Here is a 22,568-nt window from a genome sequence, read left to right as displayed (position 1 = left end):
TGTAGTTTTTACCATTTTTTTAGTTTTTTTAGTTTTTTTTTTTACTTATGTCCTGGTCGTCATTTATACTCCCTGTGTCCCGGTCGTCATTTGTGTCTCGGTGCTTTGTTGATTGCTAATTTATATTATATTTATATTTATATTTTTTATATTTATTAATATTTTTTTAGTTTTCTTTTTCTCTTATTTTTCAGTTTTTTCCTTTTTTTTAGTTTTTTCTTTTTTAGTTTTTAGTTTTTTTTTGTTTTTTACCTTTTTTTAGTTTTTTTAGTTTTTTTAGTTTTTTAGCTTTTTTAGTTTTTTTATTAGTTTTTAGTTTTCTTTTAGTTTTTGCCTTTTTTTAGTTTTTTCAGCTTTTTTTAGTTTTTAGTTTTTTACCTTTTTTTAGTTTTTTTTAGTTTTTTAGCTTTTTTAGTTTTTTTTCTTTTTAGTTTTTTTTGTAGTTTTTACCTTTTTTAGTTTTTTTTCTTCTTTTGTATTAGTGTGAAATAATTCAGACGTCATATGCGGACAAACACGACGTCACTCGACAGACAGACAGACAGACATAACCCACAAACAACTTATTTTTATATATATTTATTCATATTTTTTTAGTTTTCTTTTTCTCTTTTATTTTTCAGTTTTTTCCTTTTTTTAGTTTTTTTCTTTTTTAGTTTTTAGTTTTTTACCTTTTTTTAGTTTTTTTTAGTTTTTTTAGTTTTTTAGCTTTTTTAGTTTTTTTATTAGTTTTTATTTTTTTTGTAGTTTTTGCCTTTTTTTATTTTTTTCAGTTTTTTTTAGTTATTAGATTTTTACCTTTTTTTTAGTTTTTTTTAGTTTTTTAGCTTTTTTAGTTTTTTTTTCTTTTTAGTTTTTTTTGTAGTTTTTACCTTTTTTAGTTTTTTTCTTCTTTTGTATTAGTGTGAAATAATTCAGACGTCATATGCGAACAAACATGACGTCACCTGATCCATCCACAGATCCACACACAGACAACTTATTTTTATATATATAGATATATATATATATATATATATATATATATATATATATATATATATATATATATATATATATATATATATATATATATATATATATATATATGTATATATGTTCTTAACTACGTAAAACGTGCGAATATACACATTCTTTGCTGTCCCATTGTCTGTGCATATAAATAGATTGTAAGGTTTACCGACTCTTGAACATGCAACATGTAATTGTCCATGGAAAAAACAATCCGTATTCAGATCTATACCGCATTTTTCTAATGATTGCCCTTGAGCTCTGTTGATGGTGATTGCTAATCGAATATTCCCTGTGTCCCCGTCGTCATTTATATATCCTCCCCTGTGCCCCTTGGCGTCCCTGTTGTAGTTATGTCCCTGTGTCCCGGTCGTCATTTATATTCCCTTTGTCCCAGTGTCCCGGTCGTCATTTGTGTCCCAGTGTCCCGGTCTGTAATTTCTCTTTGAGTGTCCCGGTCGTCATTTATATTCCCTGTGTCCCGGTCGTCATTTTCTCTTTCAGACGCAAGCCGGTTTTCATGTTGTTCTTGTGATTCCTCGGCACGCTTTCTTTTCTTACTTTCTCTATTAGCCGCAAGCCTTTTGGCATTAACTCTTTGAGCAGCTTCCTCGGCTGTTTCTTCTGCCATTGTAGGATTTATACTACAATTTTTCTTTGAATTAACTCTTTGAGCAGCTTCCTCGGCTGTTTCTTCTGCCATTGTAGGATATATACTGAAATTTCTCATTGAATCGCCCCCTTATATACTTATAATGACGTTATATACAAAGCCTTATATACTTATAATGACGTCGTATGCGGACAAACACACAAACGTACAACTTATTTTTATGTATATTAACAAGCTGTTAGGGTGGCGCTTCGCGCCCCCCAAGCCCCCCCCCCCGCGCGCATAAGTCGTTACGTGCCATATTAGTTACGCGCCATTGTAGTTGTGTCCCTGTGTCCCACCTGTGAATATAGATGGATATATATATATATATATTTTTTTAACTACGTAAAACTTGCGAATATACAACATTCTTGGCTGTCCCATTGTCTGTGCATATAAATAGATTGTCAGGTTTACCGACTCTTGAACATGCAACATATAATTGTCCATGGGAAAAACAATCTGTTTTCAGATCTATACCTCATTATTCTAATGACTGCCCTTAAGCTTTGTTGATGGTGATTGCTAATCGAACATTCCCTGTGTCCCCGTCGTCATTTATATATCCCCCTGTGCCCCCCGGCTTCCCCGTTGTAGTTGTTTCCCCGTGTCCCGGTCGTCATTTATATTCCCTGTGTCCCGGTGTCCCGGTCGTCATTTTTTGTCCCGGTCGTCATTTGTGTTCCGGTGTCCCGGTCTGTAATTTCTCTTTGAGTGTCCTGGTCGTCATTTATATTCCCCTTTGTCCCGGTCGTCATTTGTGTCCCGGTGCTTTGTTGATGGTGATTGCTAATCGAACATTCCTTGTGTTCCGGTCGCTTTCCCTTTGCGTGTCCCGGTCGTCATTTATATTCCCTATGTCCCGGTCGTCATTTGTGTCCCGATGTCCCAGTCTGTAATTTTGTCAGTCGACAAACATGATGTCAGTCGACACACAAACATGACGTCACTCGACAGACACACAGACAACTTATTTTTATATATATAGATAGCGCACAAGCATGTATCCATATGCAATTGACTGCAATTACCCGAATCTGAAGGCGAACCTATATATTGAATTAACTATTTTGGTCATTGACAAATTTAGCTACTTCTCTGCAGGGGCGCTACTAAGGGGAGAATTGGAGGACTCCCCCTTAACGGACCTCATAAAAGACTTGCGTCGTGCAAAGCCCGACAAAAGTCGCTATCTTTCAGGCAAAACCTGACGAAATCTGTTACTTCATTTGCGTTAAGTCAACAGAAACCTATTGGCTCCCTAAAAAACGACTTGTCGAGCGGAGCCATACAAAACTTGGTATTTTGTCGGCCCAATGGAACGTCATCAAAGATTTTCGTCGGGCAAAGAACAACAAAATTTGCTTTTTCATCTGCACAAAGTCGGTGGAAACCAATTGCCGCCCTAAAAAACGACTTGTTGAACCGACTTCTTCAAAAATTAATACACAGTCAGTCGAATCTTATGTCATTGGACTTCCGTTGCGCAAAAGACTACGAAATTTACTGCTTCATGTGTGCCAAGTAAAAAAACCTAATATTTTGTTGGTCCATTACTATTTCATAAAAGACTTCCGTCGGGCAAAGACGACGAAATTTACTACTCCAACTGCCTGAAACTGACATAAACCAATTTGCCACCTAGAGAACGACTTGTCAGGTGGAGTCTTGCACAATTTTATATTTTTCGACGATTCGGTTAGTCGGGACCATTCTAGTGGCTCTACTGAAATAAACCTTGTTTGGAAATATTGTTGTTTTTTTTTTTTTTTCAAAATATCAGAAACAGATAACATATTCTGCTAATACATGAGCCCATAGATTTGCAATGTTATACCAAGCTTATTTAGAACTAGACCTCTTTCGCTTATTCTCAAAAGTCCTGCGACAAATCATATAACCGAGGGTATGAAGAATTAAAACTGCAAGAGAAAGAAACAATTTTTAATTCTAGATTCGAAAATTTTGCTGCTTTGCGATATTATACCTCTGTTAAGATTTTATTTAAAAAAAAAGAAATAAAAAAGAAGGCAGGAAGCCCAGTAACCTGGGTTGTACTACTACTCCAAAAGAAAATTTATAATACATAAGCACATCGAAATAAATTCAAAGCGAACCAGTTTGTCAAGAGTGAGGAAAGTTTACAGGGAATCAAGTTTCTCAGTGATCTAGGATTTGCGATTTGAATTAGTGCGATTCTGCATTTGAGTTTAAAAGGGCGCTTGGAGCACTTTTTATTTGTTCAGATCATCAGTACATGAAAATAATTGCAGAACAAAGGAAAAGATCCTGAACGAGATTGAAGCTTGTGTCTGAAGTTTGTTTCAAAGAAAAGAAAGATGAAAGAAAAGATGAATTTGATTCTGATTATCGAGCTATTCACGTTCTCAGGCATCATAGTGACGAATTGAAAAGCGGTGCTGAAATGAAGTTTAGGCCAAAAATTGTGCAAAAGACCTCTCTATTGGATATTTCGAAATGGTTACAGCGAAGAAGCTCAAAGAAAACTATATAAGGGCCTGTCAGAAGCGAACGTCATGTCGAACAGCCAGATAGATTAGTGCAATTTAAGTCAACAGAAGGCTTAGTCTGTCTTCAGTGGTTCATCTTTTTTTAGTGCTTTGCAGTCGCAATCACCTCGTGTCTCTTATTCTGATACTGCTGAAGATGTTGATCACGAAAATTCAGTAGATTTCCTAGTTGTAAGTACAAGATTTGATAGGATAGACTCTCAAAGTCTGGGCAGAATCTTACTTTTAAAGGGATAATTTGATCATAGAACGTCAGTTTGTTTAAGGGTGCTAACCCCCATGCCCTATCAAGAACACAACACAATTTGTGCTTTACTGAAAAAAAAACCTAAAAAACAAATGACCGTGGATTGTCAGTTTAATTGACATACAGTGACATTTGTTCCTTAAGATTTTCATTATTTCTTATTTACTAAAGTGAGAAAGGTGAAAACATTTCAAACGTGTTTTGTTTTCAGTAAAGTGCAAATTGTGTTCTGGTCTTGAGGAGGCGTGGGGGTTATCAGTCCTACTCATGTTAATTTTAGGCGTTTTGAGTTTGACTTGGCTATTTGTTATAATTTCTGTTCGTTCTTAGTTTTATTTATTTATTGATCGTGATTTATGGTAGTTTTGCGCTCGGAAGATTGCTTGACTTAATTTTTGCTCATTCTTGGCTGAATGGAGCTCTTAACTTTTTTTTGAAAAACTTGTCTTGTCGAAACCGTTTTTTTTTTTTAATTAATTTATGTTCATTTTTCATTGACATAGTCTTTTTCATAGAAAAATTGATATTGTGTATCTTTTCAGTTTTATTCTATAAGAATGCATAGTATGAATCCAAAAGTTCCAATTTAATACCCCTGTCCTTCTCAATATATTGCTTGTGAAAATTTGTCAATTCGGGAACATACGAGGTGTGTGTGTGTGTGTGGGGGGGGGGGGGTTACCCACCCTCTGATTACTCTGAATCTTAGAAAGGGCACTAGAACTTGTGATAACCAATCCAGTAAGCCCCCTCCAAAGTTTATACGATTATCCTTTCAATATATACCTTATATGCCCCCAGGGTATAACTTATAACCCTTGCTCTGAGGGCTTTGGGGGGCTTGTCATCTTCAAAGATATAATTTCCTGACCTTTCAATTATGTTGATCACAAAATTTTGATCGGAAATGTTGGGGGAAATGATGCGTGTGGGAGAATAGGTTAGTAGCCCTCCCATCACTTTCGACTATACAAAAGGGCACTATGCCTTTCAATTTCCGATCGAATGAGCTCTTTTTGAAATTTCTACGACAACAAATGGTCATCTCAAAATTTATATCAGATGCATTTCGGGAAGATTCAAGGTGTGTGTTTGTTCGTGTGTGTGTGTGGGGGGGTATTCACCCTCCGATCACTCTGAATCTTAAAAAGGGCACTAGAACTTCTGATTGTCAATCCAATGAGCCCCCTCCGAAATTCATGCCATCACCATTTTTATATATACCTCATAGGCACCCAGGGTATCATTTTCAACTCTTAACCTGAGGGCTCAGGCGGGGGGGGGTCTTTATTCTCAAAGCCATAATTTCCTAACCGAGTCGGTTGGTGCGCTGGATTTGGGATCCTTTGTCTGAAAGGACGCGGGTTCGAATCCCAGTGTACCCAATTGTTCAGTTTGGGACGGGAGTCAGTGGCGTGACTCTGTTAGCTTAGCCAGAGTCGACCCAGCTTTAAATGGGTACCTGGAGAAATCTGGGGAAGGTAAACAGGAAGGGTGTGCGAAAGCACAGGATGGTTGCCCCTCAACCCCCCATTGCACTTCCTGGCTGAAGGGCCAAGAAACAGAGATCAGCACCGCCGGTAGGGACTGAAAAGTCTAATGTCGTATCCTTTACCTTTTTTTTTACCATAATTTCCGGACCTTTCAATTACGTTGAACCAAATGGATATTTCAAAATTTTGATTGGATGTGTTTGGGAAAATGGGGGCGTGGGAGGGGGGTCAGTTGCCCTCCAATCGCTTTTGAGTATTGAAAAGGGCACTAGCCTTTCAATTTAAAATAGAACGAGCCTTTTTCAAAATTTTTACAACGACAAATGTGCATCTCCGAATTTTTGTCTGATGCATTTCGGAAAAATACGAGATGTAGGGATGGGGTATCCATCCTCCCATTACTCTGAATCTCAAAAAGGGCATTACAATTTCTGACTAGCAATCTAATACGCCCTTTTAGAAGTTTATACGATCCCCCTTTCTATATAAACCTTATATGCCCCCAGGGCATAACTGACAACCTTTGCCATGAAGACTGTAGGGGAGGGGGGTGTCATACTGAAGTACATATTTTCGGACCTTTCAACTGCGTTTAATAAAATGGCTATCTCAAAATATTGATTGGATGTTTTTAGGAAATGGTGGGCTTGGGAGGGGGGTTAGTGGCCCTCCAGCCACTTTCGAATATTAAAAAGGGCACTATCCCTTTCAATTTCCAATTGGCTGAGCCCCTTTCAAAGTTTCTACGACAGTTTCTTCGATGCAAAGTGCCCTGGTCTAAAACCAAAAAAAAAGGAAAATGATAATAATAAAAATACATTGTGCCCACATCGCTCTTTACTTAGGCAGCGCTTTTGTGCTGCCTATGAAAAAGGAAACTGTTACAAAATAGCTGTATTACGTTTACAATAGAAATATATACATAAAGTTTAAGTTCACTATATTTTCCTTCCTTTCAGGAAGTACAAGGTCCCCGATGTTTTATTGGCTACAATTGAAGTTCCAAAAGGCGTAAGTGTGGAAGGGAAAGGTTCTCTTATTCAGGCCAGGGTCTGTAGATCAAAGAGAGAATATAGAGGTGGCGGTGATTCACAAGTAAGATATTTTAACTTATCAAAAATTAGTATGGAAATCGATAAATGGATTGAAATATAAATAGTATGGAAGATGACGAATATATCCTGAGCCTGAGTTATGTTCTGAGAAGGCTTATTAAGTAAATACCTTGAATCCTTCTTTCTCCGAAGGGTATTCACCTTCGATGAATCTGAGGAGAAAAGCACTTAGCAAAATAAATACTTTTCAGAAAAAGATGGATAAATCAAATAAGGACTGAATGAAGTTCAGTCGAGCATATTAATTTTGCTAAATTCTAACCTATAAGATTTTAAAGGTTTAATAAAAAATATTTCTTTAAGTTCGAAACAAAGTCTCAATTGGCAAATCAAATCAATTGTGTTTCTAAACCGTAGAATCGAATAAAAATAGAATCAAACCAAATTAAAGAAAATTTGTGCATTTTTCTTGGCCTAAAACATACAGAATAACCAGAAATGTGGTAAACAGTCATATCCTCTGTAAATTCTATTTTTGTTGAAAATTTTGTTTAATATTGTTTTTCATATAAATTTATATATATATGTTTATATATATATATAAAATAGTTTTTATATGAATTATGAATAAATTTTTATTTAATATTGTTAGGAAAGGAGCCGAATAGCTGGAAGAAACTTCCTTTTTAGTGAACTAACTCAGACCAAAATTAAGGAATTTTCTCTTGCCACAGTGAAGGTAGGAATACTGTACCAAGCAAGACTCTTCCTCTATAGGTCTTCTAATTTAGATCCACACAATCTTCCAAGCCTTAAAAGAGACAGAGTAGAGATAGGCACTTGAAATTCCCCTTAAAGACCATAATTTGGGCTATAGATTCATTCCCGAAAGTTCCATCCACTTAACTGAACTATTTTCCAAGAAAGACAAAATATTGTCGTCTAGAAATTTTACGCAGAATCTTGTTATATTAAGAGGGAACTAAGGGTTAAAACATTTATTTCGTCTTGTTTAAAATCAAGTACAGAAGAAGAAGAAATGTCGCCTCTTTTCTTCTGCTTTTTTTTTTTTTGGTGCATGGTATCCAAAAATTCGATGTTTGGAATTAAATTTTTCTATGGAGTGGGTGGGGGGGGGTAGAATAGTAAAAATCTGTAGAGACTACAGTGTGCAGTCGAACATATCTTCTTTATTTTAACTAACTTCATAGTGGAGTTAGTCTCGAGGGATTTACTTGTGTGTCTCTGAATCATGACAGGTTTCTATTGGTTTCTCTAATGTAGTAAATGACCCTTGTATATATCCTCCCTCTGTTATTAGATTCTTATAGTCAAAAATACCCTGATCGGTGACTTTCAGAGGATCATGTGTTTTCTTTACACAGTTTTATTCAGAACAACTCGTTGATTTAAATGCTCTTTAAGAGGATTTGTAACTCGTACTCTCTTACCACTTCTGTATTAATTTGTATTGAAATTTACATTGAATTATTAATTGGAATTTGTCTTAAGGTGCATATTAGAAGAAAATAATTGCTAAATATTAGTTACAATTCAATTCAATTCAATTCGTTTATTAACAAAAAAACAAATCACACACTATAAACTAACTACACCCTAAGAGAGCACTGCCCGTAACGGGTGACAGTATTCATTCAATCATCAAGAATAGAATTATAAGGTAAGAGGAGAAAAGAAGAAGAAGGGAAAAGAAAAGAAAACAAACGTAAATTAATAAAACAAAACATAGAGAACTATCGGTAAAAGAAATTAGGATCTAATTCAATGTTTTCCATTAAGAAGCTTTTAATCTTACCTTTGAACTCTGGTAGGCTATTAGCATTTCTCAAAGTATTTGGCAAATAATTCCATATTTTCGGTCCGGTAAATCTAATTGAAAAACCAGATGACGTGAGACGTCTCGTTTCTGTAACTAGTTGCGATGCATGCCGAGTATCATGTTGGTGAATTTCATCATTCCTTCGAAAAACTGACATAAACGACTCAGGTGCGGTATTTGTCCTTACTTTATATAAAGTTTCGGCAATCTTTTTTTCTCGAAGTCGAGCCACATTTAGTATCTTAAGTCTTATTAAAAACGCCTTCACACTCTGACGAGGCTCAAGCTTGCAAATTGCACGTATAGCTTTATTCTGAAGAATTTGAACTTGCTTCCATTCTGACTTATAATTTGAAGCCCAAATGCTTATTCCATATAAAAGATATGAGTGGAATAGACTAAAATATAGGATCAGTAATATTTTATGGGGAAAAATAAATTTCAGTCTATGGAGAATACCAACAGCTTCATACAAAGAAATTTAATGTGGATTGCCCAATCCAGCTTTTCATCAATTATTATACCTAAATATTTAATGTGGTCAACTCTTTCAATTTTTTCGTGGTCTGCCGTATTTATCTTGCTATCGTAAACTGGGTCATTTCCATGTTTAAAAATGATATACTTCGTCTTTTTTGTATTATGGGAAAGCAACCGCTCTTCAAAGAATTCGGTTGCTGCCTGGAGGCAAACTTCAGCGTTTGTAATTAGTTGCTCACGGTTTTTATGTGTTAGAAATAGTACTGTGTCGTCCGCAAAATTTATTATGTATGCAAAGGGGATATCAGCCGAAAGTTCATTCACATAAATTAAAAAAAGTAATGGTCCAAGAACTGATCCCTGGGGCACCCCACAAGTTACATCGAATGAATCTGATAAGATACCATTAGCAAGTATTTTACAATGTCTATTTGTTAAATATGACCGAATCCATTCAAGAACCGCCGACTTTATCCCATATCCTTCTAATGTTTCAAGAAGGATGTCAAAATCAACGCAATCAAAAGCTTTTGTTAAATCTAGAAAAATCGCCAGAGAATATAAACCATCATCTTGCGCCGGTTTTATATTCATTATAAGATCCGCAATTGCGAGTTTAGTGGATCTGTTTTTCCGAAATCCATATTGTTTATCAGAAAGAATTTTATTAGCTTCAAAGTTAGCTTCATAAAGTCTTTTTGCAGCAAGCTTTTCATATATTTTCGAAAAAATTGGAAGTAAGCTAATTGGTCGATAGTTATCAATTACTGTTGGATCTCCTCCTTTAAAAAGTGGAATTAATTTGGATTCTTTTAGTTTGGTAGGGAAAATACCTTCGTCAAGGCATCTGTTTATAAGGACCGTAAGAGGCTCAATGATTGCTGGTTGTACTTTTCGTATTAGTTGCAAAGAAAGCCCATCTAGGCCCGTTGACCTTGTCCCTTTAATTTCACAAATGCATTTTTTTACTTCATCACATGTAACAGACGGAAATTTTTGCATTTCTGCCATTGTCTCTTGTTTCTTTAGTTTTGGAGGTGTTACCTGTGTCATTAGTTTTCTTTTTGATTTTGCATTCGACAGTTTATCTTTTATTTTTTTTCCCACATTTACAAAAAATGAACCAAGAAGACTTTAAATTTCTTCCGGTGATTTTATTGATTCTTTTTCACTTTATAGTTCTTTTATATGATGTATTTCTGATTTATTTGGATCAATGACCGAATTAATTATTTGCCAGGTTTTCCTGGGGTTCCAATTTGCATTTTTAAAACTCTTTTGAAAATATATTTCCTTTGCATTTCTTTTCAGCTGGTTTAACTTATTTCTATATTCTTTAAACTGGTGAAAATTTTCTTCAGACGGATCATTTAAATATTGTTTATAAAGAGTTTTGCGGTTGTTAACAGAGACGAGAAGTCCCCATGTCATCCATGGTTTTCTGGGCAAATGCTTACGCTTTGGCTCCTTCAACACAGGACAATGGTAATTATAACTGCTAGTAATTAAATCAATAAATGCCGAATACGCTGAATCTGAATCAACTTGGGCTTGAAAAAAGTTTTCCCACTGAATACAATTTAAGCTTAGTACCAGATCTGCAATATTTTTTTCTGATTCATCTCGCCGATTAAGCCTGTAATTCGGTTCTGACTTTATCTTACTTTTATCCGTCACTACATCAGTGAAAGTAGCGAAATGATCTGATGTTTCAAATAATAGCACTTCTACGAACTTTCTAACAATATTTTGGTGAGATACAAATATATTATCAATCAGAGTCGTGGACGTTGGAGTTACCCTTGTGGGTATTCGGACTATAGGCAGGTAACCATATGACATACAGTTTTGAAGAAATAAGAGATTTTTGTTATTTTTTAACGATAGTAGATCCATATTAAAATCCCCAAGCATTATTACCGGGTACATGACACTTCAACTTTGACAAAAGCTTTTCTAGTTCATCCATAAATATTTCCGTATCACCTGACGGGCTATGATATACCAACACCATTAGAATTTCCTGATGATTTAATTTTACTTTGAGACAGAATGACTCAAATATTCCTTCAACACGAATATTAAAATCAGGTATTAGCGAATAATCAAGTCCTTGTCGCACATAATACGCTAGACCACCTTTCCTTAGCTTTTCACGGCTTAATATTTCTAACGAGAAACCTGTAATATCAAGCATTTTCTTATCCATACTCTCTGTAAGGAACATTTCTGTCAGCGCTAGAACATCAAATTGATTATTTCTACTAACAACTTCAGATATTTCATCATATGCTGTCTGTAATGACTGACTATTTAAGTGACCAACCCTTAAGTCCGACTTATTTACCTTTTCTGAGCACTCACTTACATATCTGCATGATATAATATCTACCAATAATTCACTCTGTTCTTTGTCATCTTCACCTAGCACTGTGTTTATCAAAGAATCTAGGCACAGAGGATTTTTTTTTCAAACTGTTCTAGTCGATTCATCTTTATAATGCACTAAATGAACTGATTAATTAATCGCTGACACAATGCAATTACTCCCTGTCTTGTTACATTACTGGTTGAGAAGGATCGGGCAATGCAATTATGTCATCGACATTCGTAATTCGCTTTGTAGTTGACCCTATTTTGGCCCTGATTTTTCCGTCTACTGTCCAAACATTCCGATTTCCAACTTTGTCTTTAGTAGCATTGAGGAGGTCTAGCCTCGCTTTAGTCAAAGACTCAGAAATGAAGAGACCTGTTCCTTTTAATTTTTTTCTTTCACCAGTACTGTTTTTGTCAACAAAACTGTTCTGAAGCTCACCTCAAAAGATGCCCCTCTCTCCTTTGTCTTGTTGCCAATCTTTCGAACATCACTTATATCGGCTATGCTGAGGTCACTAATTTCCAGCTTTTTTTTCATAATGTTCAACAGATTTGATGACACAGTTTGTGAGGCGGAAACCTCTTTCACGCCATGTATGACCAGCTTTGTTGCCTTCGCTTCCTGTTTCAAAGAGTCAATCTCACACCATAGCGAATTGACTGACTTTTCATAGGTCGAAATCATTTTTTCAATTCGCAGTAATGACTTATGGTATAGTTCAAACTTCATGTCGTATTCGATCTTCAAACTGTCGTGGACAGCTTGAGTGATTTTTTCAATCTGAGAAGTCGTAATTCCTGGCATACTGTCCTTTAGTTTTTCTACTTGTTTTGTGATTTCAGCAGAAACCGTTGTGCTAATATTGGCTTGATCGGACGCTATCTTGAGCGCTATTTGATCAAGCGATTCTCGAAGCGAAGTTGCGTTACTCGAGACAGTTCCACCAAGATCTGGATTTTGAAGCATTTCTTTTAGTGCTTTTGCCACTGCGGGCCTTTTGTCGGTTTTGGCCACTTCATAACCAGCATCGTATTGCATTAGGGACCCAGCGGTAACAATTGCGAGTTCGTTTTTACCTCCGTAGCAGAGTACTTGGTACTTAACTTGACCGTCCTTAATTGGTATAACTTTTATTATCTTCACGGGCCAGCTTTTGTAGTGTGTAAATCTGCAAAACACTGTTTCACCTATTGTAAACATCCTTTCCATCAGTGGGCGGGGACAGAAACTATCACTGAATATATCTCGATACTCAAAGTTTGATTATAGTCCAAAAATACGGTAAATGACTTATCTTATTCGAGGTCTTTAATTAATTCAATATATAATCCTTTTTTCACCATTTAATGTTCTAAACAAAGTTTTAAGCATCGTCAAGTGCGAGATGGCGTTAGTGATTTCTTGTTTTGACGCCAGCAACGCAAATCTTAATAACTTATTTGGAGTTGTCATATGAATTTGACTTTTTATACGGTTATGTCAAGTTCTACAATAAAATATTAGCTTATAGTATACTACTACTACTTCTACTACTATACTACTACTTCTATGACTAACAGCTCACTGCAGCACCAATCTACCTAAGGCCAACAGCTAAGCTGGCTCCTCCTTCATCCAACCAACTTCAAAGTCTGCCTCTGTACACCCTTCAAAGAAGTTTCTTCTTCCCTTAAATATTTCTGTACGATGTCTTCCCACTCCATTTGGGGACGACTTGCTTTTTGTTTAGTTCTAGACGGTTGGCCAACAAAGACAATCTCTAGCAATCTGTTATTCTTCATCCACAGAACGTGCTGACTTTCATGAGACAATACTCCTCCTAAAGAATACATTTGATCCTCTTTTCAGGCAAAAGAAGTGTCTGATGCCTTACCTTTCCTTGAATACGAGCTGCATCGCCAACTTCTTGCAAAACTTCGTGTCAGAGGCATGAATGCTATTTTTGGACTAAATGTAAGTATTTTTTCGGTTTCTATATTGTAATTTTCTTTATTTTGCTTTTTATTATTCATTTTATTATTGTTTGAACAGAGTGGATTTCACCGAGGCTGAATTATTTTTAGTGCTTGATTATCGTTTTTAGCTCTCTTGTATTTTTTTTCTGTTTGTTGTGTTCCTTTTTTTTTAAATTGTTAGACATGAGACATTTTTCGTATATTTATGATGGAATCATTTAGTTTGATTTTTTTTCGCCTTTTTGTCTCCTTTTTTCCCTTGCTTAATGTGGATATTGCTTAATGTTATAATTCATTTTATTTTTTTGCCCTATGGCAGCTTTATGGCAGCCATTAAGTTGGTGCCATAAAGTCCTGTTTAATATCTGCCAACTTTTTTTTTATTCTGGCTAAAAGAGCGAAGTTGCAAAACAGATATGTTCTTTTTACATTCATGTTTTTGAAAAAATAATGAAGTATAAACTTGAAAATACGGGAATAAGAGGAGTACCTTTAAAGTTAATTAAATCATATTTACACAATCGAAGGTTTGTGGTGGATATTGATGGTGAATATTCGTCGGAGACATCGAATAATAATATCGGTGTACCGCAAGGTTCAATTTTAGCACTCCTATTATCTATATATATAAAAATAAGTTGTCTGTGTGTGGATCTGTGGATGGATCAGGTGACGTCACCTGAAAAAACTGGATCAGGTGACGTCAAAACTGAAAAAACTAAAAAAAGGCAAAAACTACAAAAAAAAACTAAAAACTAATAAAAAAAATAAAAAAGTTAAAAAACTAAAAAAACTAAAAAAGGCAAAAACTACAAAAAAAACTAAAAACTAATAAAAAAGCTAAAAAACTAAAAAAACTAAAAAAAGGCAAAAACTACAAAAAAAACTAAAAACTAATAAAAAAAATAAAAAAGCTAAAAAACTAAAAAAACTAAAAAAACTAAAAAAAGGTAAAAAACTAAAAAAACTAAAAACTAAAAAAACTAAAAAAAAGGAAAAAACTGAAAAATAAGCTAAAATAAAGGTAAAAAACCAATAAAAAACTAAAAAAAAAAAATGAAAAAACTAAAAAAAGGCAAAAACTACAAAAAAAAACTAAAAACTAATAAAAAAAGTAAAAAAGCTAAAAAACTAAAAAAACTAAAAAAAGGTAAAAAACTAAAAAAAATAAAAAATAAAAAAAAAATAAAAAAAAGGAAAAAACTGAAAAATAAGCTAAAATAAAGGTAAAAACCAATAAAAAACTAAAAAGAAAAAAAGGAAAAAACTAAAAAAAATTTTCATCTAAAAAACTAAAAAAAAACTAAAAAAGGTAAAAACTAAAAGAACTAAAAAAGAAAAAAATAAATGACGACACTCAAAGAGAAAGCGACCAGGACAAAAGGAATGTTCGATTAGCAATCAACAAAGCACCGGGACACAGGGAGTATAAATGACGACCAGGACATAAGTAAAAAAAAAAACTAACAAAACTAAAAAGAAGGTAAAAACTAAAAAAAAACTAAAAAGAAAAAAAAAACTAAAAACTAATAAAAAAACTAAAAAATCTAAAAATCTAAATAAACTAAAAAAGAAAAAAAAAGGAAAAAAATAAATGAGAAAAACAAAACTAAAAAACGAATGTATATACAGACCGGGACACCGGGATACAAATGACGACCGGGACACAGGGAATATAAATGACGACCGGGACACAGGGACACAACTACAACGGGGAAAAATGACGACCGGGACAAAAAAACTAAAAAGAAAAAAAAACTAAAAACTAATAAAAAAACTAAAAAATCTAAAAATCTAAATAAACTAAAAAAGAAAAAAAAAGGAAAAAAATAAAGGAGAAAAACAAAACTAAAAAACGAATGTATATACAGACCGGGACACCGGGATACAAATGACGACCGGGACACAGGGAATATAAATGACGACCGGGACACAGGGACACAACTACAACGGGGACACCGGGGGAAACAGGGGGATATAAATGACGACCGGGACACCGGGACAGGGAATGGTCGATTAGCAATCACCATCAACAAAGCTCAAGGGCAATCATTAGAATCATGAGGTATAGATCTGAATACAGATTGTTTTCCCATGGACCATTATATATTGCATGTTCAAGAGTCGGTAAACCTGACAATCTATTTATATGCAAAGACCATGGGACAGCAAAGAATGTTGTATATTCGCAAGTTTTACGTAGTTAAAACCATATATATATATATATATATATATATATATATATATATATATATATATATATATATATATATATATATATATATATATATATATATATATATATATATATATATATATATATATATATATATATATATATATATATATATATATATCTATATTCACAGGTGGGACATAGGGACACAACTACAATGGCGCGTAACTATTATGGCGCGTAACGACTTACGCGCGCGGGGGGGCTTGGGGGGGGGCGTGAAGTGCCCCCACCAACTAGGTGTTGGGGTGGCGCGAAGCGCCACCCCAACAGCTAGTTTTTAATATATATAAATGATCTCCCTAAATCTACTCCTGAAAATGCATTAACAATTATGTTTGCGGATGATACTAGAGCAAGTTTAAAAGCACCAACATTAGATGCACTGAAAGAAAAACTGATAAAAGTGGCAAAATCCATCACAAATTGGTTCCAAATTAACAAACTTGTCCCTAATTTTGATAATACAGAATTTATTATTTATGGAAGATCAAATCAAAAGTTGAAAAATCTTTCTCTGAATAAAATTAACATTGATAATAATCATTAAATCAAAAGAGTATACACAGCAAAATATTTAGGTATCGTTTTTGACCCTACCATGAATTTTTAAAACACATATTTCGTTGTTGAGACTAAAATTATCAAGAAATATAGGTATGCTCCACCGACTAAAATTTCTATTATCATATAAGGTTCTAAGAATCCTATATTTTTGCCTAGTTGATATGCACCTCCAATATTGCTCAGCTATATTTTTGCTTACTTTTAAATCACATATTAAACCACTACAAACCCTACAAAACAAAGCTATTCGAATTCTAGATAAGTTCTTACAACACCCGAGGAGTATAGATACCCACTCTGAAACACGTACTTCTTACCTGTTTCTAGACATAATGACTCTTACACAGAAATTTCATCTGCTACTATCTAGTTGGTTTTTTAAGATTCAGCATGTACATAATTTCTTTTTTGACCAGAAACTACTGTCCAAACATCAAAATTCACTGATAACTAGATGTGTTAACCCGTATAAATTACCTCTGGTGAAAAATGATAGATTCCGTTTGTCCGCCTATGAGGAATTACTCTTTGAACATTACTGTTACTGTTACTGCTATTACTGTTACTACTATGACTAATACTGTTTGAACAAAATTGAGTGTCTGCAGAATAACAGAACACACCACAAAAATAACAGAACACTGAGAGCGTGCTTGTAATAACAGGCAATGCTACTGCAGTGACACGTGAGACTGGCCGGCCTAAACAGTCGCTCTGATGACTAAGCATTTGTGACACGCGCACTAAGTGACGCGCGTCAACGTGTCCCTACTGAAACCGCTTGAGAGTCAGAAAGAAATAATTCTGACACCTTTGCCAGTCCTAGAATTAAAGGGTTGTTTTATTTTTTTTATTTGACCAGTCGCGTACCCCTAACAATTTTTGCTTTCCCTCAAGGGGTACACGTACCACAGTTTGAGAAACACTGATTTACGCAAAGGATAAATTTTGTTATATAGCTCTCAAATTGTGTAGGATACGAAATGCTTGGAAAACGAATTGAAAATCCATGCTTGGAGCTTAAATTGCTGGGGAACAAAGCCCTTTCGAGTTTTTACACATTTTACACATTGCGTTTACACATTTAAGTTTTTACACATTGCGGCACAAGATTTTGTGCCGCAGAGTGACAATTTCGGATAAATCAAAGGAAAAATGCACTAGTTGCCACTATATAAAATCCATTCAATTTCGAAGCATGGAATAATTTACTGTAAAAACTTCCCAGTTTCCATGGTAACGATGCCACAGCGAAACATAGCGAGAACTATAAAAATACATTCTTTACATCTGAAATAACTTGAAAGCGTTATTTTAGTGACAGTAGACTTGTCTATAGCATTAGAGAATAGCGGTATGTGATGGTGGATTAGTTTAAGGTCAATATTTCGTTTTGGAAGCTCAAAATATGGTGGATCAGATTGACATTGTGGCATCTTCTGAAAGAAGTGCTGACAAAAGACGTTTAGAACACGGAGGGACAATTTGTATCTACACTTAATGAGCGAGTGTGAATCTAGAAGGGGTTTTTCAAATTCTATTTCTTAGATATTAAATTTTCTTCGTTTTCTTTTCCATTATTCCACTTATCTTCTTGTATGAGCGGGAATGTTTTTGAAGATGTCAAAAATTTAAGCTGAAATATTTAATAAAATAGTTAAAGCGAGTTAATAGTGTGAATGAAAAGTCATTCCCTATTCCAAAAATATTTTCATATGTTTATGAGCCAATGTCTAGAAAACATTGAATATAAAACAAAATATTTAAATTAGGTTTTGCAACGTTGCTCTTTAAGTCAGCTCAAAAAAAAAAAAAAAAAATACTTGCACCATATTCAATCAGCGCCTTATGATGAAAACTCAATTCGACCAGCTGCCTAGGGCTAAACGGAAAGGAGATCGTCCACAGTTGGGATGGAAGGATATTGCAAGGAAAGATTTGAAGGGAATTGCAACTTCCTGAGAGACTGTAAAGAGGGAGGCTTTGAACAGATGGGGATGGAGGTGGAGTATACGTTGCTGTTTTGGCCTCAGTGCTGCAGTGACTTCTTAGCAGTAGGGGTTATAGCAATCAAACAATATTCTAGAAAAGTGTTTATCAAGCCACTCACGAACAACATAAGTGTAGTGTTGCTCGATCTTGCGAAAAAAAAACAACTAAGTTTTGATACTCTCTCAGATATTGACGAATGTTCATTTACCGTATTTCAGTATGATCAGACACGTTTCGGCATTTATGATATCACAAAAAAATGAAAGACCCCAGGATCCTTCCTGAAATCGTTTCAGACTTCACTGAAACTGAAAGACTCCAAAAATGAAAGACTCCAAGATACTACCTGAAATCGTTTCAGACTACACTTAAACTTGGGATGGTCTTGAAAACTTTCGAAGCTTAGACAATGATTTTTGTCTCCCCAGTAATGAGAGTTTAAATCATAAATAAAGATTTAAAGGAAATGGGAACTTCCTGGGAGGGTGTAAAGAGGGAGGCCTTGAATAGATTAGGTTCGAGGAGGAGCCTGCGTAGCTGTGTTGGCCTCAGGCGGCTTGGTGCTGCGGTGAGTTATTAGAAGTATTAGTAGTAGTAGTAATGAGATTTGTGACAGTTGACAAGTCCATCAGTGTAAACCATCTCCTCATCACCCTTAAAAAATAAAACATAAAATAAGAATCTGTCCAGTATTCATACTAAACAAAGAGGAAAAATTTTGAAATGAAGAAAAAACAACGGGGCAGTAGATAGAAAGGAAAAGACGAACTGAGCGACGGATATTTCGCGTGTATAAAACTAGGCGTCATGCGCTAAATCTAGGAAAACTTCATTAAAAGACTAAATCTAAAAAAAATCTATGAAATCCAAAATCCAAATATAAAATCATCTATGAAATCTAAAATCCAAATATAAAATCTAAAATCAATAAAGAAGAAGAAAAAAACCAATATTTATATATACAATTAATACTACCATGATATACCACAGAGTATTTATATGCACAATTACTCTTGTGAACACACAAAATAAACTGAACAGCTTGTCATGACTGTCAAGTTTGGCTTTAGACCTTTTATTAATATTTTTACGAAGTGGATTAATATTTGATCCGCTTTAACCAAGTGGATTGGTGCGCTAGATTTAGGATCCTTTGTCCAACAGAGTAAGGGTTTGAATTCTGATGTACCCAATTATTTGGTTTCGGACGGGGGTCAGTGGCGTGACTGTAAGCTCAGACGGAGTCAACCCAGCTCTAAATGGGTACTTGGAGAAATGTGGGGAAGGTAAACAAGAAGGGTGTGGGAAAGCACGGGATGGTTGGCCGCAAAACCCCCACCCCCCAATTGCACTTCATGGCTGAAGGACCTAGAGATGGACCTCAAGACCACCGGTAGGGACTGTAAAATCCAATACCGTATTCTTTACCATTTTTTTTTACTAAGCCATCGCGATTATCAGAAACAACAGCAAAGTCAGTGGTTTCCAGAGTTACGAAAGGTAGTAGCCATAATTGACAGAATTACCCCCCCCCCCACCCAAAAAACTGTTTTTGAGCCTCACTCCGACTCGGCTGTGTCCTTAGTTTGCTCGGTCTGTGCACAGTATAGCTGTCATGGTGGTGCCGTACGATAATACGGAACCAAAGCTTATTAATAAAACAGGAAAAATTGCAAGACTCTGGAAATAGGTTATGAGAACCGTATATATTGTGTCAATATTTTGGATGACCCATTCACTCCGATATGATCTTCTTAATTATAAATTCATTTATTGTAAATAAAACTTTTTTTCTAAGACTGTTTACATTTAAGTACTTGTCTGTACAGAAACTATACACTCAAGAACATCATTGACAGCAGCCAGACCGAGATAAGAAGTCAATCTCGGAGATTTTCAACGTTCGTAGCTTGACCTTCTAGTCATCATCTAGTGGTTCTGTTATTTAGTGCTTAAATGCACTTATAAGCTTAAATGCTTATACGTCCGGCCGTTAAAATAAGTAAATTCTTTTTTTCCGGTAAAATGTGTAGTTGTTGACCTTGTCATGGTTTTATGGCCAAGAAACTCTGTTTCATGTCTTGGTCAACTTATTGTATGATCTCACTAAAATGTTCTTTGGACAAAGAGCAATAATTCTTTGGTTCAAATAAGATTTTTGCATTGAACTCTGTTTTCTTTCACGTTGAGGTGTCACGCAATTAATATATAAATAAATAATAATAATAAAAAAAACTGCGAAATTATTGTATGCTATTCTGGCGTCAGCAACGGGCCAGTTAGGAATTGAGTTTATCTAATGTGCTCCCTAAACTTACTTGACGATGTGTCCTGGGTTCCTGGATTACCTTAGTCCAGTCGTAGTTATGATCTGTCTATTAATTATCTTCTAGGTGGCTGTCAGTATAGGCGACAAACAATTAATTGGCGTGGCCACAGGAACCGCTCTTTACCTTTCATCTTTGCCACCTAGTAGGCCGCCAACATTATCTGGCACTGGGAGCAAAGAAGATCAACTAAAAGTGGCCCAACTTTCTAAAAAGCTGATGGAATATCTTATAGAAAGCAGAGAATTTTATGGAATTGAAGATTCTACTGTCAAAGTAAGTAAATCATTCATTTAAAAGAATCTTCCATACCTTGCAAATTTAATTGTACTATAAATCTCTCGCAGGGCTCGGCCGTCTGTGGCCGACGTAGCGGTTGACTGGAAAAGCCCAAGCTTCAATTACTAGGAATAATGTTCTCACTATCGGTATCATCTGCTACTGAAGACTCATTGCAACACTAAGCCACCTGAGGCCAATACGAGCCACTATAATGAATGAGGCCAATAAGCCACTGGGAACTACGTATGTTCCTTCTTAGCCCCATTCTGTTCTCAACCTTGCTCTTTACCGTCTTCGCATAAAGCTTCTACTTCTATCAAATCTTCCCTTAAGACCCAATCTCATCCCATCCGAGGACCTGCTTCCCATTTGTCCCCATTTTGATTTTCAACAAGTGTAACTTGCCCAATATAGTTTTTTTTTATTTATTTTTTTTTGTTTTCTTTGTAGTTTTTTATCTTAATGATTTGAAGCTCTGGTTACAACTAGAGAGAAATGTAGAAAATGCTCCAAAAATATTTAAAAAATTTCCAAATGAACAAAAAACTAGCAGTATCATTTTTTTCCGGAATCGCAGAAACTATAGTGTTTACTGTGCATACATAAAAGAAAATATATAAATATACCTCTAAAGTTAATTTTCTTGAGCTAAAACTTATTTCATTGTCTATTTTTTCATTATTAATTAAAAAACCTTTCCGAAAAAGAAGTTTTTCAAAGAAAAATAGAACTTAAATTCCTGGAATAATTCAAACTCAAAATGACCAAAAATTACTATTAAAGAATAAATGAAACCTAAAACGAACAAAAATTAAAATAAACGATCATAAAAAAAATACAGATTGCAGGTACTAATATAGATGAATAAATAAGTCTTAAAACTAGTAAAAACTAAATTGAATATTCAAGTCAAACTTAAAACGAAAAATTTCTACAAATAGTGATTTTTCCACTGTCTTTTTCCCCTTTCCTAACCGCAAAATTCCAAAGGTTGTTGCGTCTTTTATGTTTTATAAAAAATTATATATAATTTACTAAAAATTAAGCAATGAAAAAACGGGTTTATTTCCGACAAAGCAGTTTTATTTTTATTTTATTTTTATTTTTTTAGTTAAAGTGTAGCTTTTTTTATATTTTATTTTTGTTCACTGCTTTGTCGGAATTAAACCTGTTTATTCTTTGCTTAATTTTAGTAAATGAAGTTTTATTTTTTATCTTATTTTTATTTCTATTTTTTTGTTAAAGTGTAGTTTTTTTATATTTTGTTTTTGTTCACTGCTTTGTCGGAATTAAACCTGTTTATTCTTTGCTTAATTCTTAGTAAATGAAAAAGCTGTGTGGTCTAAGAAATTATATTTGAACACTATTTTATTTTATTTTATTTTATTTGAACATTATTTTATACACAATTTTACTATTATATTGGAACTACTTTGAACACTATGCTTTTGTTTTTTTCTTGATTTTTCTTTGAATTTTCTTGAGCTGAAACGAGTTTCATTCTCAGCTGTTTTCATTAA

At 34.5% G+C, this 22,568-nt stretch overlaps 1 protein-coding gene across 3 annotated transcripts in view; it reads left to right on the top strand.

Annotated features, from left to right (window-relative positions):
- LOC136038559 (C2 domain-containing protein 5-like) overlaps nucleotides 1-22,568 on the top strand; it is a 289,931-nt gene that overhangs the window by 75,804 nt on the left and 191,559 nt on the right. For all 3 annotated transcript variants that reach the window (XM_065721729.1, XM_065721731.1, XM_065721730.1), the window contains exons 11-13: nucleotides 6,897-7,032; nucleotides 13,538-13,642; nucleotides 20,833-21,042. In XM_065721729.1, coding sequence (XP_065577801.1) covers nucleotides 6,897-7,032; nucleotides 13,538-13,642; nucleotides 20,833-21,042 — 451 coding nt within the window. The remainder of the gene's footprint in view (nucleotides 1-6,896; nucleotides 7,033-13,537; nucleotides 13,643-20,832; nucleotides 21,043-22,568) is intronic.

This window comes from Artemia franciscana, chromosome 18 (genome assembly GCF_032884065.1).
Source record: "Artemia franciscana chromosome 18, ASM3288406v1, whole genome shotgun sequence".
Lineage (NCBI taxonomy): Eukaryota > Metazoa > Arthropoda > Branchiopoda > Anostraca > Artemiidae > Artemia > Artemia franciscana.
The sequence above is the reverse complement of the archived record's forward strand: the minus strand, read 5'-3'. Positions and strand labels throughout refer to the sequence as shown.